The sequence below is a fragment of the Ictidomys tridecemlineatus genome, chromosome 1 (assembly GCF_052094955.1).
Source record: "Ictidomys tridecemlineatus isolate mIctTri1 chromosome 1, mIctTri1.hap1, whole genome shotgun sequence".
Classification (NCBI taxonomy): Eukaryota; Metazoa; Chordata; class Mammalia; order Rodentia; family Sciuridae; genus Ictidomys; species Ictidomys tridecemlineatus.
The window spans coordinates 55,163,999-55,183,924 of record NC_135477.1 but is presented as its reverse complement, the minus strand read 5'-3'; the positions used below and the strand labels follow the sequence as shown (position 1 = coordinate 55,183,924).

Below are 19,926 nucleotides of genomic sequence, written 5' to 3'. Positions count from 1 at the left end.
AGCATATGGAAGCATTTCAGAGAATGTCAGTATTCTTATTTATGGAGAGACACATGCATTTGTGACTTGGGATATGCCAAACAGATCCTTGCTTCAATTTCTTCTAAGGAGGCTGTGTAGAAGTAATGCTACAAAACATACAGTGTACCAAGCCTTTCCATATAAAAGTGTACCAACAATAGACAGATCCACAAGGGAACAGGGCACAGAAATATTAAATATTTTCTTTCCACTCCAAATTTTGTGCATCTGAATTTACCAAATAACAATAGTAACAATGATACTTATTGTGTTCATACTATTGCTCCTACTAATAATAACTACTTATCATTATCAAGAACTTACTATGAACTAGGTACTGTGTAATTTCTCTGTTAGGAACTCAGTTAATTCCTACAATAACCCTCATATAATAGGTATTAGTAGTATCCTCACTTCACAATTGATGGAGCTGAGATAGAGAGAGGCTAATTTTCTTGCAATACAAAATGTGATGGCTGATTCTGGTGCATTCCCAGGCAGTCTTAGCTGCTGTGCTCTACTATCTGGATTTCAGATAGAGGTTATGTGGTCAGGTCTGCAGTTGCAAGCTATCAGTGGCTAGAATGCCAAACTGTCACAGATTTCCACAGTTTGGATGTAAGTAAAGAGAAGTACAAAATGTCAAAGTAATTCAGAAATGGGGATTCACATTTTGGGGTGTGTGTGTGTGTGTGTGTGTGTGTGTGTGTGTGTGTGTGTTAGGAGTAGTTGCAGAAAAGGTCATTGCAAACCAGAAGAGAAGTAAGGAGTATTGATTGGGTAGGGTCTTTTTTCCCTCTAGAATTTCAAAGTATATTTACAACTTCTTGATTTCTCTATTCTTCCCTAAACAAATATGTGTATATTTCACTTTTATATTCACATGGATTCTATATAAATCAAAAGCAGTATAGAGTGATTCACTATATGACCTGAAATGGCCTCACTGTGAGCTCTCAAGGTAAGGAAATAATTTATTTTTGCTGCAGCTCCTCTGTGTCCTAAGGGTTTTCTCTCTATGATCCACAAAACCAGATCTGGATTCAAGATTTCCACCTGGGAGAGGCTGCCTAGATTGACAAGGAAAGGACACAGCCCAGATTTCCCTCTAGGAAGACAACATACCCGGTCTGTTTTCCCTTCAGTCTGAACACTGGTGTGGCTGCGGACCTCATGATCTTCTTCAAGGTCAGAAACATCCTCCAGTTCCTCTGGGGTCTATAAAAAGAAAGCAAAATAATGCTTATTTTTGAAAACAGATTGTCAGTACCTGAAAGGGTAATCATAGTGTTAACATATAACAGTCCTATTTCTATTTGTATACCCAAGAGAATGAAAGCATAGCTCCTTATTAAAAAACTCACACTCAATATTCATAGAAGCATTATCTATAATAGTTAAAAAGTAGGAAAAAACTCTCAAAAATACATCTACCAATGGGTAAAAATATATGGTATTTCTATACAATATTATCTTATTTGGTCACAAAAAGCAGCAAAGTACTGAAATATGCAGCAGTATGGGTAAACGTTGAAAACATTGAGCTAAGTAAAAGAAGTCAATCATAAAAGATCACATATGACAGTAGCTCATTTATGTGACATATCTAGAATAGGAGAACCTACAGACTTGATTAGTTGTTTCTAATAGCTATGGAGGAAAAGAGGAAGGGGCAGTGACTGCTAAGGGGAATGTGATTTCTCTTTAGAATGATAGCATTGTTCTGTAATTAAACAGTGGTATTAAAAAACTAAGTTCTGTATTTTCAAATGGTGAACTTTATGGTATTTGAGTCACATTCCAATAAATTTTGAAATAAAAAGAAAGCAAAAAAATGATCAGAAGGAAGGTATTCCCTTAGTGAATAGCAATTAAGCTACCTACTACATGGTTACCCCAAACCAATGTGTTTATAGTAATAAGTAAATCAGATAATTACCATTAAAATCATAAATCATCAAAATTCCATGGAAAAATATTGAGTAAAGTTTTCTAGGTTGTAATAAATTATTTAACTTAAATATATATGTATATTTTAAATTGTTAGTGTTTATTCCTTTAATTAATTTTACCTTCAACACCCCTTGCTGATGAGGTGTCTTGCTCAGGAAATCTCTGGACTGGCTTGGACGGCTCTGACAAGTGTTTCCTGGTCCCCTCTACTTTTACTGTCATAGTGCTCATCATACATTATTATTATTATTTGTTGAATTAGGCAGCTAATTTATTGAACCGTCTACTGAGTGAAGCAAGTACCTAATTGGCCCTGTTGAATGTCTTAAAGCTATACATTAAGAATGAATGAAGCAAAATTAGCAGAGTCAGTAACAAAGATGGATAGAGGTGAGCAAAACAGATTCACCACAAACACTTATCCTAACTATACTTTTCACTGTGCTTCTGTTTTTCACATTTCAAACTGAGATATTTTGTTTTGTGTTGTTTTTTCCCAATTCAATATTTTCAAACCCTTAGTCTGAGTGCAACAATAATATAAAGGTATCTGTCATTATTGCAAACACAGGTAAAAATATTTAACAAGAACTATTCTAATATTTGTTTTAGCTTATGCAGTCACAATTTTTACTGTGATTCTTTTGTTACAAAGTGCTGGTGACAAACTTAGAAAATAAATATTTAAGTCTTATGAAAAACAACCATAAACCTGTTGGTATGGCAAATCTTATGCACATGTGAATATTAAAGACTGGCCTCCCTGGTTTCCCTTAAACGTTGCTAAGCACAGAGGTATTTGTGTATTTTCACAATTGCTAAGGACCTACCTTTCCTTGGGACCCATCTAGAGATGGGGATAGAAGACTAGATAATATTGCAGAACAGAACTATCAATTAACTATCCTCTAAAGGATTCTAATTTTGTGTCATCTCATGGATCTTTAACTAGCATTTCCTTTGTTCTCAAACATTTGCACTCATTATCACCCACCATCTGCAGAGGAAACTTTTGCACTTATTTCAACTGACTTCTATTACATACTGTTATTCCTCCTCTCAGCAAAGCCTTCAACGTGCAGAGTATTTGCTATCTGTATGTTGATCATTTTACAGTCTTTCTCTGCTGAAACTGTGAGAAGCAATGATCCCAAGGCAATTCTCTCTTCTTAGATATTAATAGTGTGAGTTCACCACTATGGAACTTTTACAAAATCACACATTACATTATCAGTTGTTTTGTGTATTCTTCTCAAAATATTCTTGATAAGGCATCTTTGCAATATTCCTGCTTAACATATCACCAATCCCTATAATATGTGAGTAAATGTGGTAGATTAAATGCCCTTTTTTTGCATTCCATTGTTTTGCAAATGAAGGCCTCCTGATATTCCTTCTATGAGCTGTGTCTTATAAAAGTCGCTGTTTATTATTTGAATTGTATAACATATCACGTAGTGACATGTAACTTCATCATTGTCCCAATATTTTACTCAACTCCAAAATAAATTTAACAAAAACTAAGAGCAACCAGTAGCTGTCAGAAGTCACAAGTGGCATTTTTGTTGGTGATGCTGTAGAAAGGGATAAGCCGGCCAATCACTCCCAAATACTTCTGTGTTTTACTTTGTCTTTAACATGAACTAATAGCATTCTTGCAAATGGCACCAAGATTGACCTCTTCTTTTTATGAACACAATCAGTGGGAGAGTGTTCATAACACTTGTTGGCAGCATTTCACATTCTTTAAGGCAAGAAGCTGGATGGTTTTGTGAAAATAAAAACGTAAATATATAATGTAACAATTTAAATGGAAAATAAAAAAGAGGGGTTCTATAATCACATTTTGAGAGTCGTATTAACTTCTTTAGCACTAAAAAAATAATAGAAAGTATATTTTTTTTAAAAGGGAGGAGTGATGATGGGCTATCTTATTGGGTACTCTTAAAAATAACAGATCACACTTCCTGGCATAAGTGCAGAAGCCCAGGTCCTTGGGAGACTGGGACAAGAGGATCTATCACAGTCTTGGCAACTTAGCAAGACCCTGTCTTAGAATAAAATAAAAAGGGCTGGGTGTGTAGCTCAGTGGTAGAGTGCTTGTTTAGCATGTTTGAGTCCCTGAATTCCATCTTCAGTACACAGGTACAACAAAAAGCAGGCTTCTACTCAATCAGTGATGTTAGAAACCTAAACATCTGGAAGAAGTGTGTGTGTGTGTGTGTGTGTGTGTGTGTGTGTGTGTGTGTGTGTACGCACGTGTGGGAGTGCACTTCCAATCAATTTTATTTCCATGATGGAAGACTGACTATCTTAGAGGCAATGCCATATACTGTTGAATAATGAAAATTTAAATTTGAATTCTGGCCATCAAATGAATGATTATGGGATTTGGAGAAATTTGTATACCTTATAAACTTTGGTTTCCTTGGGAAAAAATGTGAATAATATTACCAAACTTGAAAGTTGTTCTGAGCATCAGTAGTACCTTAAGAATTTAGCCCAGAGAGATGACTAGGGTGATTTCTGCTCCTTGCTCTACTATCCTAGCCTATCCTGCAACCCAACAAACTTCTTTATATTTTTTAATAAAATATTAATGTAAACTTATATACCTTCATTTTAATCCAAATTTGTTCTTGGTCAGGGACTGTAGGCAAGCCACCAAATATTTCTGTACCTCACAGTCTTCAGATATTATTCTGGACTTATGTGACTTTACTAGCTGCCTAGAGTTACATTGATCTGAGGAAACAGCCTATTTCAGATCACTTTTGGACTGCCCAAGGATACCTTCATAATAAGCAAGAGTAGAAACAGAAAATATGAAATAAGTTTCCCAAATTCTGATATAAATACAACAATGAAAGCCTAGTTTTATTAACACTCTTTCTGGAAAAAAATGAGCCATTTTCATTTTGGTCAAATTTAGAGACAGCTCAATGTAGAGGAAGCAAGTTATTTCTACCATCTCTGAGAATTTATGCCAAAGTGAGTCTTTTCTAGTACCAGTTTAAGAAGTAATTTTAGTCTTACATGTGATTAACATCCAATCAAAGAGATCTCTTATTTGGTGGTTAAAGAAAGCAGTGCATGTGGAAATATATTAAACCGTTTTAGGACACTAACATTAAATATTCAATATATAATTCAAATATATATATTCAAAATCAGATCCCTAAAAATAAAAATTATCTGTAGATTGGCAAATATTTTCTGGTCATGGAGAGGTCACCTTTGTTTGAGCATCACTGCTCCAGAACTTTGACTCACCTAGCTCAACACAGGTAGTGGAAATAAGACTGTATTTAAATTTCCTATGAGCAAAGTTGAAATTGAGTTGGGCTAAAAGAAGTACATAAACTAAAATTCATGCCCCATGATTCTATTGTGGTTACAAGACAGAAGAGTACATTCTATTTATTATAATCTTAACAAAACTATATGAAGGGTCTGGGGCTGTAGCTCCGTGGTAGAGTGCTTGCCTCACAGGTGTGAGGCCCTGGGTTCAATCCTCAGAACCACATGAAAATAAATAAAGATATCGTGTCCATTTACAATTAAAAATATTTTTTAAAACCATGTGAAGAAGATATCAGAAGATTTGTGAAAATAAAATTACAAACATGGTTGTAATGCCTTCAGCAAAATAAAGGCAACTTTTAAAATATTGGTGTTAAAGAGGTATGATTTTTCTTCTTAAAGCTAAATAGTGCTCTATTGTTCATGTGTATATTTATCTGTCCATTTTCTGCCGATGGAAACCTAGGTTGATTCCATCAAGTGATAAAAAAAAATAGTTATGTCATATATTCATGGGTCACAATGTCATATTTTATTATATGCTTATACTATGGAATGATAAAATCAAGATAATTAAACAATTCATCACTTCATGTATTTATCATTTTTTTTGTTTGGTGAAAATAATACCCAAAGGAATCTTTGGTTTAGATGGACTCAACCTAGGTGTCCATTATCAGAAAAATGGACAGATAAATATACAGATAAACAAAAGAACACTATTTAGTTTTTAAAAAGAAAAATTCTGCCACTTTAATACCAATATTTTAAAAGCTGCCTTTATTTTGCTGAACCTGCTTTTAACTTTCATTATTTAATGAAAATAAACAATAAAATTATATAATAAAATTTGTTTAAGCTTCACACTCATTTGAAAGTAACCCCATGTTCCCCTCCTCCAACCTCTGAAAACCACCATTCTACTCATTTTTTTTCTATGAATTTGGTGACTTCTGGTGATCTCATCTCTGTGGAATCATGTAGTACTTGTCCTACTATTATTGATTTACATAGTATAATGTTGTCCATGTTTGTCTATAATGTTGTCCATGTTTGTCTTTTCTGTTGAATATGGCAGCATTTCCTTTCTTTTTAAGGCTGAATGATTTTTCATTTTGCGTATTTACCAAATATCTTTATCCATTCATCTACCCAAGGATATTTAGGTTATTTTCCTATGTTGGTTAATGCTGCAGTGAATATGGAATGCTGATCTCTTTTTGAGATCCTCATTTCAATTCTTCTGAATATATACCCAGAAGTGAGATTGCTGGATCATAAATAGTTCTGTTTTAATGTTCTGATGAATCTCCACACTGTTTTCCATAACATTTATAATTTCTCCACATTTTCACTAAAACTTGTTTATTTATTGATTAATTATTATCCTAAGAGTTGTGAGATGATATCTCCTTGTGGTTTGCTTTTCAGCTCCATGAAAATCAATAATGTTTAACATTTCTTTTTGGTACACCTAATGGATATTTACAAGTCTTCTTTGGGGAAACGTCTATTCAAGTCATTTTTCCATTTAGCAGGTAATTTGGGGGTTGTTCCTGTGCTGTTATTTGTAGGAGCTCCTTAGCACACACTTAATTTGTAAATACTTTCCCATTCTGTAGATTGGCCTTTTTATTTTTTGATTGTTCATTTTTCTAGGCAGAATCTTTTTAGTTTAACATAGTCATCCTTGTTTACTTTTGCTTTTGTTCATTGTGCTTTTGGTGTCATATCCATGAGATCATTTTCAAGACCATTGTAATAAAGCATTTCCCCCATATTTTATTCTAGGAGTTTAAGTTTCAGATCTTAGGGTTAAGTCTTTTTTTTATGTGCATAGTGTAACATAGCTTCAATTTCATTCTTTTGCATGTGGAAATCCAGTTTTCCCACCACCATATTGAAAAGACTACTTTCTCTATTGTAAATTCTTAGTACTCTCATTGAAGCTCAGTTGACTGTACATTTGTAAGTTTATATATGAGCTTTGTATCCCTTTACATTGGTAAATATGTATATTTTCTGCCAGTACCATATTGTTTAAATCATTATATATTTGTAATATATTTTTAAACTAATAGTACAATATGAGGTTTCCAACTTTGTTCTTCTTTCTCAAGATTTTGTTGATAGAGTCTCTTGTAGTCCTACATAAATTTTAGGATCATTTATGGAAAGTACACAGCTAACATGATATGCAGTGAAAAACTAAAAGGTTTTCCTAAAAGGTGAGGAACAGAGCACTCTTGTTACTTTTATTCACAATGGTACTGGAAGTCCCAGCCAGAGCAACTAAGCAAGAGAAAAAAAAATTTACATATATTTTTTTTCTGATATTCAAATCAGAAAAATAGAAGTAAAATAACATTTGGACATTATTAAATATCATATGTAGAAAACCTAAAAAACTCACTAAAACATAGAAACTTACTAAAGAATATGAAATCAATATACAAATATCAGTTGTGTTTATACACACTAATAACAAATTATATTAGAAAAAAATTAAGAAACTATTCCTTTTTACAACAGCATTAAAATAGATTAAAATACTTTGGACTAACTTAACCAAGGGAATTAATGACTTAAAATACTAAAAACTAGAAAACATTGCCTAAGAAAATTAAAGAAGACACAAATCAATGTCCTGTGCTCATGCATTGGAAGAATTCATATTGTTAAAATGTTCATATTACCCAACATTACCTACATATTCAATGTCAATCCTATAAAAAAGTGGCATATTTTACTGTAATAGAAAAAAGAAATCTGTATATTTCACAAGCCACTTTTTCTTTCTTACCATGTTTAGACTATAACTCCATATGAATTATCCACGTGGATCTAGGAACTAAGGAGCCTAAATGAGTACAGCTTTCAATAATTGAAATACAGTTTACAAGTCTAAATTGTATATTACAAAAATATATCCTAAAGTAAAAAAAATCTTTAAGTTACAAAACAGCATAATTAAATATGTGGTAAAGAGGATGACTTGAGTAGATAAATGGTGAGCATGTAGAATATTTCTAAGAGGACAGAACCCTTAGTTGTTCATATGTTTTCTATTAGGTCACCACTTAGAAACCTACACCAACCAGCAGTCATCTAATATTCAAATATTGGATGCATGTGGTTGAGGCTGAATTATCATGATTATCAGAGCACATAACTATAACCATTCATGTTTATATAAGGCCTTTCAAAGGACTCAAGCAATTATGAAATCACACAGGGTAAATCCTATTTAGCCTCAGTCCAATTTCTCTCAGGAAATTTGTGGGCAGTCCTTCTTCTGCTCTTAAGACATCAATGAAGCAAATAATTGTAGAAAAGCACAGAGAAAATCAGCAAGAGGTTCACAAATGAAAGTGACATCATCTGTACTTATTCAACCACCAGAAGAGTTGACAGTGTAACTCTGATTCTCAGAGTTGCATATCTAATTCATGAAAACTGTCATAAGAGGTATTCCAGATGGAACTTTAAATAAAGACATGAAAAACTAATGAAGCCATGAAGAATAAGATTTGGGTGAAAGCATATTTTTGGAAAGTTCAAATATTAGAAATATCCAGACTCAAATCAGGATCTTTAACAGCAATCTCTTTGAGAACAGAAAAATGAGGTAATCATTTTTAATTAAGGGCATAATATAATTCATTAGCAAAACTGTGCCTGGTTATTCCACATTTCTTCTCTCATTCAATTTTAACAATAAACCCGAGAAGCAAATGTTGTCATTTTAATATCATGGTTGAGGAAACTGAGACTTAGAGTTAACAGAACTTGTCTGATATAACTAATAAAGAGCGACTTAAAACATAGGGTCCAGTACCTTTTTATGGACCAGGTAGGTTGCTAGCCACAAATGCATGATAAATATGTAAATTGAACAGTTAAAACTTAGAAATGGAGAAAATAAACTTCAAATAGCATGAGTATACTGGTCTGAGAATAAGGCAGGTCAGGTGTTTCAGGGCTTTAAGCATCATAATACCAGACTTTAATTCCTTCCTTTTTGGGTCTTGAATCCACTCCTTCTTGTGCCCGATATGATTTCTGGACCACAGTAAAATTAGTGTCTGGAGCAAATAGGTAATTCAGCCTTTTCTCATTGCTCCATTGCTGCCTATCTAGAATAAGATATTGTCTTTGAAAACCTTGCTAAAAGCAATCCCACTTATATCTCAGGCTGATTTCCTGGCTCTAACTTATAGCAAGCTTGAGATGAATTCAATTTTCACTCACATCATGAGTATAAGTGTGCCTGTGAACCTGAAAAATGCTCCAGAGTCATTTCTTTCTATTCCTATCATTCCCTTTCTTTTCCTTTGCCTTTAAGTTCTCTTTGAATTACACTATATGAATCAGCAAAACTACTAAAGGACTAACAGTATTGTGGGACAGAGCTGTGAATTTATAACCTATTTCCAAATTGTGAACAGAAAACCTAAGTAGTGACTTGCAATATCAATGGCAGAACATAATATAAAGATTGAATATCTGATTTTAGGTCAAACACTGTTTTAATATCTTGTGACATCAAAAAAGTACTTACTTTGTTGAGAACATTGCTTCCTCCAAAGTAAATGAAAGATTGGTCTAATGATTTATAAAACTCATTCAATTCTCTTATCAATTCCACAAGCCTATTTAAGGTTTAATCACAATGCATCAGGAAAGATAATGCATATTCATTTAAGAAAACTGAATGGTAGGATAACCTTATTTGTAAATGGTGAAAATAATTTCAGGTCACAAATTTTGTTTGGCTATTTACAAATCAGGAAATAAGAAACCACTTTCTAAACTTGTTTTGTCCAGCATTACATAGGATGATATGAATGTTCTTTAGACACAGTAATTGATGGATTGATGATTATAGCAATGCAATTATTCTTATTGCTATATAAGTGGGAGGTATGCTGCTGTTAAAAACCCTGTAATAATAATAACAAGAGTAGAGCAGCAGATGACCTTCAACTAGAAATCATATCTGGTAAATAATACACTTGACCTTCAACTCTTAGGTCTGAATGTCTGAACAAAAATCAGAACACTGCTACTGTTCAATTCTAGTGTCGTTGAGTAAGGTAAATCTCATTATTTGCATCAAACTCCATAAGCAAATCAACACTATTCATGTGAATTTATGAATTTATTATTATATCCTTATAATAGATAGTTGGAGAGGGACTACCTAATGTGAAGTTAATTAATTTCTTTTTTGCAAAAACAAAAAAGGCTATTTTATGGATACTAAAATTTGAGCTTCACAGTATACTTAATGGCAGATAAAATGTGCTTGAAATATACTTTTAAGTGAATGTATATATACACATATATGAGAGAAACTGAAAAAATATATCAACGTTTTATTATCATCTATGAGCTATGGAATGGTATATGTAGCTTTTCTTCTTTATAACTGATTTGTTTCTAAACTTTTACAATACATATTCATTGTTTTTATCACCAGGAAAAAAAAACTAGCATCAACTTTGCAAGAAAAATATTCTTAAGGTTGAATGCACCATTTCAAGGACAAGTCAACAATAAAAAAGGTCAAGATTGCAAAACTCACAGCAGGGGAGCCCAGCTGGCCTTGTCACCTTGCAATAGGTCTATCAATGTTGCATATTTGAGGTTGAAGTGAACCCAGACAAAGGTTTCTAATAGGTGAGAAGAAAATTGCAACATACGTCTTCATTATCAGAGCAAACATTAAAGGCCACTAGGATAGCACATACAAAGAAGGCTCTCTTACCTGATCCTCATGCTACTATCCCTCACTGCACAGTATTTTGAATTCAGTGGATTTGTAGAAGCAGTTGCTTCATTATTTCATATATCACATTTCAACGTCCTGGAAACTGGTTTTATGAAAGTATTCTATAGCAATGGTTTTGAGGGATTGGAAAGTTGTGGTTTGTCTTCCCAGTGGAGATATATATATTTTTTAGCATAGAGGAAATCTTTTACTTTCAGAAATCGTAAGGCTGCCCGATATAATATCAACAATCCTAACCAAATTCATCTATCTAGATTTGCAAAGTAATCCCAGGCACAGCAATAAAGCAGTAAATAAATAAATAAAAAGCACCTGCTGTGTTCCAGCCATGGATGTTATATAAGCCTAAGCAGGATGCCCAAATCTGACACTCCTATTTTACTGCACTAAAAAAATGTAAAAAATATGAAAAAAGATACATATTACTGGGGGGAGTGTTGCTCAATAAGACAGTAACTCAGATCTATATTAGACTTTTAGAGATATTATTCAGGATTGCTGGATTGAAGTTTGCTTTATGAAACTTAAGAATTCCCTATACCAGTAGAATAAAGTAGCCTAAGTTGGCAGTTTATATATAAACTAGAACACTGAAATGCACCAAAACAAATATTTTGACAGCCCCTAAAGAAGAATTATGCTCTGTATATAAAGAGATTCTTAAATCTCAAAACTAAAAGACCTATTTTTTAGAAAAAAAGTGAATACATCATTGTATAAGATGTAGTGAGATGTAAGTGGCTGTGAAACTAGTTCACAGTACAGGCATTGTGTGATTTCCACACAGACCTATCCTGAACATTGGAATTAGGACCAGCAGGGGAAACAAACCTGATGCCTAATACGGAGAATTAGATTTTAAAAATGTGTTTCTTAACACATTATAGATATACACACAATAGAACTGGGTCATTCTATTTGTCCTGATTTTGAAAAAAAAAGAAAGAGAAAAAGAAACACACTCACTTAAAAACTTGTACACAAATATTCATAGGAGATTTATTTTTAATATCCCAAAAGGAGAAACAACTAAAAAAATCCATTATCATGGAAATTATTTAATAAGTGGTATGCCCACTTAATAGAGTATTATTCCACAATAAAAAGAAATGTGTTATTGATGCAGGCAACAACATGTATTGTTCTAAAAATAATTATATACAAGAAGCCAAATGAGAGTATGTAGGGTATAATCCCATTAATATAACATTCTAGAAATTTCGTAACATTTGGTGACAGAAATGGAATTTTGAAGAGAAATTATCCATCGTAAGCAAGATGCAAGACTGAGCATTTAGTTTTGATATGTACGTTTCTTATTTTTATTACATTGAGAGCTTCAGTGTTGTATGTGTGTTCCTATAAAACATACCGAATTGTATTTTTTGAATATGTGCAGTTTATTAACTGTTAACTATACCTCATTGATGCTGTGAAAAGCACACACGTATTTATTCAAATGTATTTATTCATATTTATTCAAATATATATAATATATATGTATATATATTATATATATATATAATATATATATATAGCCTAAGGTAACACTTGTTTGATCCAAGATTATAATTAAACTTGAGACCATCCATGCGAAGGGCTAAAAATTAGTACATGAAAGAAGTATTCACTTTTTAAACAATTAATGTCTAACATTTCTGTTTAATAGAATGCATTTCAACTTTTGGTATGAAATCATATTGTGTTATTTAGAAATGAACTTCAATCAATAGGCACTTTGTTTATGAGTCTTCTCACTAGAGCTCAAGAAATGTTTGTTGTACTAGAAAAACTAGGGATAACAGGAACTTACCTCAACATTGTAAAAGCTATATATGCTAAACCTCAGGCTAGCATCATCCTAAACAGAGAAAAACTAAAGGCATTCCCTCTAAAATCTGGAACAAGACAGGGATGCCCTCTATCACCACTTCTATTCAATTTAGTTCTCGAAGTACTAGCCAAAGCAATTAGACAGACAAAATAAATTAAAGGCATAAAAATAGGAAAAGAAGAAATTAAATTATCGCTATTTGTGGATGACATGATAATATACTTAACAGACCCAAAAGGATCTACAAAGAAGCTGCTAGAGTTAATAAATGAATTCATCAAAATGGCAGGATATAAAATCAACACACATAAATCAAAGGCATTCCTGTATATCAGCAACAAAACCTCTGAAATGGAAATAAGGAAAACCACTCCATTCACAATATCCTCAAAGAAAATAAGATACTTGGGAATCAATCTAACAAAAGAGGTGAAATATTTATACAATGAAAACTACAGAACCCTAAAGAGAGAGATAGAAGAAGATCTCAAAAGATGGAAAAATGTACCCTGTTCATGGATAGGCAGAACTAACATCATCAAAATGGCGATATTACCCAAAGTTCTCTACAGGTTTAATGCGATGCCAATCAGAATCCCAAAGGCATTTCTTGTAGAAATAGATAAAGCAATTATGAAATTCATATGGAAAAACAAAAGACCCAGAATAGCAAAAGCAATTCTAAGCAGGAAGTGTGAATCTGGAGGTATAGCGATACCAGAGCTCAAACTGTACTACAAAGCAATAGTAACAAAAACAGCATGGTACTGGTACCAAAACAGGCAGGTGGACCAATGGTACAGAATAGAGGACACAGAGACTAATCCACAAAGTTACAACTATTTTATATTTGATAAAGGGGCTAAAAACATGCAATGGAGGAAGGATAGCATCTTCAACAAATGGTGCTGGGAAAACTGGAAATCCATACGCAACAAAATGAAACTGAATCCCTTTCTCTCACCATGCACAAAATTTAACTCAAAATAGATCAAGGAGCTAGATATCAAAACAGAGACACTGCGTCTGATAGAAGGAAAAGTTGGCTACGATCTACATATTGTGGGGTCGGGCTCCAAATTCCTTAATAGGACGCCCGTAGCCCAAGAGTTGATAACAAGAATAAACAAATGGGACTTACTTAAACTAAAAAGTTTTTTCTCAGCAAGAGAAACAGTAAAAGAGGTAAATAGAGAGCCTACATCCTGGGAACAAATTTTTACCCCTCACACCTCAGATAGAGCCCTAATATCCAGAATGTACAAAGAACTCAAAAAATTAAACAATAAGATAACAAATAATCCAATCAACAAATGGGCCAAGGACCTGAACAGACACTTCTTAGAGGAGGACATACAATCAATCCACAAGTACATGAGAAAATGCTCACCATCTCTAGCAATCAGAGAAATGCAAATCAAAACCACCCTAAGATACCATTTCACTCCAGTAAGATTGGCAGCCATTATGAAGTCAAACAACAATAAGTGTTGGTGAGGATGTGGAGAAAAGGGCACACTTATACACTGCTGGTGGGACTGCAAAATGGTGAGGTCAATTTGGAAAGCAGTATGGAGATTCCTGGGAAAGCTGGGAATGGATCCACCATTTGACCCAGCTATTGCCCTTCTCGGACTATTCCCTGAGGACCTTAAAAGAGCGCACTATAGGGATATGGCCACATCAATGATTATAGCAGCACAATTCACAATATCTAGACTGTGGAACCAACCTAGATGCCCTTCAATAGATGAGTGGATAAAAAAATTGTGGCAGCTATACACAATGGAGTATTATGCAGCACTAAGAAATGACAAAATCATAGAATTTGCAGGGAAATGGATGGCATTAGAGCAGATTATGCTAAGTGAAACTAGCCAAGCCCTAAAAAACAAATGTCAAATGTCTTCTTTGATATAAAGAGAGCCACTAAGAATAGAACAGGAAGGAAGAGCATGAGGAAAAGACTAACAGTAAACTAAGACGAATGGGGGGAGAGAAAGGGAGAGAGAAGGGAAAGCATATGGAAATGGTAGGAGACCTTCAGTGATACACAAAATTATAAGAGGTTATGAGGGGCAAGGGGGAGGGGGGAAAAAGAGAGAGAATTGATCAACAGCAGAGAAGGTAGAGAGGGAAGATGGGAAGGGAGGGGAGGGGAGGGGGGATAGTAGGGGATAGGAAAGGTAGCAGAATACAACAGTCACTAATATGCCATTATGTAAAAATGTGAGTATGTAACAGAAGTGAGTCTGCAATTTGTATTTGGGGAGTTCAAAACCCAATTGAGTCAAATGTATGAAAGATGATATATCATGAGCTCTGTAATGTTTTGAACAATCAATAAAAAAATGAAAATTAAAATAAAATAAAATAAAATAAATGTTAAATAAAAAAAATTTAAAAAAAGAAATGTTTGTTGTGACTAGCAAGAATAAAACTAAGTGCCATTTTTTTTTTCATACAGAAATGAATGTGAAATGACCACTGAAAAGAAATGGAATATATTATAGCAGCAATGTGGTTTTTGTATCACTTAATTCTATTTATAAAATTTAAAAGCAAACCCTACCTCTTAAAAGAATTTATTGAAGGCAATGATGTTCAAAAATAATTTCAGTAGTATGGCCCTTTTTAAAAACTGAAATAGCAGGAGCCAACACTAACAGCAACAATACAAAAGGCTACTATGGGGGCATTCTGAATACAGCATAAAGTCCTGTGACATGTGTGTGTGTGTGTGTGTGTGTGTGTGTGTGTGTGTGTGTGTTGTGAAGACTGGATAGTCAGGCTTCTTCTTAAAATTTAAAATGATAAAAATTTAAATAGATACAGCTTATATTCTGAAAGTATTCAATGATAATCCACCATGTATGAAGTGAAGCCTCATAGTTGCTATGAGATTATTTTATTTTATTTATTTATTTATTTATTTATTTATTTATTTATTTATTTATTTATTTTTCCAGCTGGAAATCAAACAGGGTTTGTGCTAACTGCTTGGATTTTTTTTTTATTTTAAACATCAGAGATTTATTAGTTGCTCAAAACATTACATTGATCTTGACATATCATAAGTCATACATTTGATTCAAATGGGATATGAATTCTTATTTTTCCCACATGTACAGCTTGTAGGATCACATTGGTTATACAGCCACGTTTATACATACTGTCATACTAGTGTCTGTTGTATTCTGCTGCCCTTCCTATCACTTAGCTATCCCCCATCCCCTCCTCTCCCTCTACCCATCTACCATAACTCATTTCTCTCTCTCTCTCTTATTTTTTTTTCTCCCCTTCGCCTCACATCCTCTTATACGTATTTTTGTATAACAATGAGGGTCTTCTTCCATCTTCTATGCAATTCGCCCTCTCTCTCCCATTCCCTCCCACCTCTAGTCCCTGTTTGATGGTAATCTTTTTCTCATGCTCTTCCTCCCTGCTCTGTTTCGAGTCACCCCCCCTTATATCAAAGAAGACATTTGGCATTTGTTTTTTAGGAATTGGCTGACTTCACTTAGCATAATCTGCTCTAATGCCATCCATTTCCCTGCAAATGCCATGATTTTGTCATTTTTTAGTGCTGAGTAATAGTCCATTGTGTATAAATGCCACATTTTTTTAATCCATTCATCTACTGAAGGGCATCTAGGTTGCTTCCACAGTCTAGCTATTGTGAATTGTGCTGCTATGAACATTGATGATGCTGTATCCCTGTAGTATGATCTTTTTAGGTCTTTTGGGAATAGTCTGAGAAGGGGAATAGCTGGGTCAAATGGTGGATCCATTCCCAGCTTTCCCAGGAATCTCCGTACTGATTTCCAAATTGGCCACACCAATTTGCAGTCCCACCAACAATGTACAAGTACCCTTTTCCCCACATCCTCGCCAGCACTTGTTGTTTTTAGACTTCAGAATGGCTGCCAATCTTACTGGAGTGAGATGGAATCTTAGGGTGGTTTTGATTTGCATTTCTCTGACTGCTAGAGATGGTGAGCTTTTTTTTCATGTATTTGTTGATTGATTGTATATCTTTCTCTGAGAAGTGTCTGTTCAGGTCCTTGGCTCATTTATTGATTGGGTTATTTGTTTTCTTATTGTTTAAATTTTTGAGTTCTTTGTATACTCTGGAGATTAGGGCTCTATCTGAAGTGTGAGGGGTAAAAATTCGTTCCCAGGATGTAGGCTCCCTATTTACCTCTCTTATTGTTTCTCTTGCTGAGAAAAAATCTTTTTAGTTTGAGTACGTCCTATTTGTTGATTCTTGATTTTAACTCTTGTGCTATAGGTGTCCTATTGAGGAATTTGCAGCCTGACCCTACAAGGTGGAGATTAGAGCCAACTTTTTCTTCTATTAGATGCAGAGTTTCTGGTTTGATTTCTAGCTCCTTAATCCATTTTGAGCTAACTTTTGTGCATGGTGAGAGACAGGGATTCAATTTCATTTTGTTGCATATGGCTTTCCAGTTCTCCCAGCACCATTTGTTGAAGATGCTATCCTTTCTCCATTGCATGCTTTTATCACCTTTGTCTAATATAAGGTAGTCGCAATCTTGTGGATTGGTTTCTGTGTCCTCTATTCTGTACCAATGGTCTACCCACCTGTTTTGGCACCAGTACCATGCTGGTTTTGTTACTATTGCTCTGTAGTATAGTTTGAAGTCTGGTATCACTATACCTCCTGTTTCACTCTTCCTGCTTAGGATTGCTTTTGCTGTTCTGGGTCTCCTATTTTTCCAGATGAATTTCATGATTGTGTGAGATTATTTTGAATAATCTAACCACCTTTAAATACAGCCTGGAAAACAACTCTAACTCATGCCACCACCCAAAAACCATAGCCTGGGGACCACTATGAGTTGCAACGTGGAGAGTTACTATCAAATATTTGATAAGATTTTACTGAAACAACACAGAATAAATTCTGGTTAAACATGGAGGATCGAAGATAATTATATACCTACACTTCCTATTGCATATAAATAACATAATTATGATAGACCATCTCTAAATTTAATAGAGTAGAATACAACGATATCATTTACAAATGCTCATTGTAATAAATATAGGCAGCATCTATTGTATTGTATTGTATTTACTTTCCCCACATCTTTGCCTTATTCTATCTTCGTAATCTCCCTCCCTGTTTTTAGTGCTTTTAGATTTATTCAGATGGATTCGTAGATGTCACCAGGCTAACACTTGTTTTCAAAACCTACCTTGGCTACCTCTTTATGGACAATGTTAATAGTTTCCTTTAATAAAACCTGAAAGTATATGCCAAAAACAACAACAACAACAACAAACTATATATGATTAAAAATGTTGCAATATATATTAATGAACAGAAAAACGAATCCTAAGCACTTTAGTTGCCCTCTGTTTTCTAGAATTTTTTTCTTCTTTCCTTTCTGGCTCTCACTTTTTATTCCCTTATCAGTGTACCTATTCAAATAACTTTTCAAATACCTATTCAAATAACTCACTGAATTGCTTAGGGCCTTGCTATGTTGCTGAGGGGGGCATTGAACTCATGATCCTCCTGACTCAGCATTCCAAGCCACTGAGATTACAGGTGTGCACCAGGAGACCTGGCTAAATATTGATTCTTCTTAAAATTTAAAATGAGAAAAATTTAAATAGATACAGCTTATATTCTAAAAGTATTCAATGATAATCCACCATGTATGAAGCCTCTTAGTTGTTGTGAGATTATTTTAAATTAGATGAAAACAGCACCTTAATGAAGCCAGCAAATGTTGTTCAAGTTATATGTAATAAGCTTTAGTCTAAACTTCACAAATATTGAAATATATTATTCACATTCTCTTATCAACATATAGCTTTATTTCTACAAATGCAATTTTCTTTTATTCAATTGCAAAAAGTTCAGTCTGACCTGTTTGCTAGAGTCTCTACAATTTTTACCTATTACTCTAATATTTACCTTAGTGCTAAATTGAACAATGCAGTGCTTTCCAAAATTTCCCAGGATATTATAGACCTATACAGTATATATGTGTGTGTGTGTGTGTGAGAAAATTGGGGATTGAAGAAGGAATAAGTTCAGTTACACTGGACAGAGAATACAGGATTACAAGGACCTTACACATATTTTTCATTCACTCACTCATTTTTCCTCTAAAAAAGTCCTCATGAATATTCCAAATACAATGGTTGTGGTTAATGACAGAAAGTCCAATTAGGAGCTGGTATTGAACCGAACCATTCTCATAAAATCATAATTATTTTGTGTCAACGGAGAACATATTTGGTCCTTGTTTTCATGTGCTGCAAAACAAGAACATGTGCCCCTAACTTCTTGCTAAAAGACAGGTGCCCTTACCTTCTCCTCATTAAGATTTTATTATAGTCAACTGAAGACATATATATATATATATATATATACAAAATGAAAATCACACTTTCATTTTCATGTACAACTAGTTTGTGATATGTCTTTCCTAGTCCAGGGCACAAAGTAGATTCTTACAAAAATTATCCTTTTTCTTCTATCATTCCTAAGATAATAGTTATACAAAATAAATTAAAAGTCTGCACACTGGAATAAAAAGTGTTCAATTCCAATCCTGCCACACCACAGATTGGTTATGTAACATTAGATAAGTATGTTAAACTCCTTCAATTTTTATGTACTTAGAGTTGTCCTAAGAAATATGTGAGGAAGCATTATTGAGTATTTAGTGTAGGCCTAAAGCACAATAAATATTCAATAAGAATTAGCTATCCCATCATTCCAGTGTCAATAAATATTAGCTATTATATTCAGTTAATATTGTTGGAATATAAGGTTAATAATATCAGACCAGTAGTTAAAAGATATGCCTGGCCTAATCATTTTATGATGAGGTGCTGTCAGTCAGGTTATTTTAAATTTTGGAATCTAGAACCCTCATTCCATAAAAGGAAATTCACCTTAAAGGGTCATGAAGTAAGATTAAAAAAAAAGATATATAGAAATTCTTATTTTAAGTGCATCGTAAATATAAATCAGAAG

General features: G+C 33.7%; 1 protein-coding gene across 1 annotated transcript in view; it reads right to left on the bottom strand.

Moving 5' to 3' along the window:
* The window catches only part of Ctnna3 (catenin alpha 3), a 1,639,810-nt gene that overhangs the window by 158,298 nt on the left and 1,461,586 nt on the right, over nt 1-19,926 (bottom strand). The window contains exon 14 of the mRNA XM_078041358.1: nt 1,147-1,239. Coding sequence (XP_077897484.1) covers nt 1,147-1,239 — 93 coding nt within the window. The remainder of the gene's footprint in view (nt 1-1,146; nt 1,240-19,926) is intronic.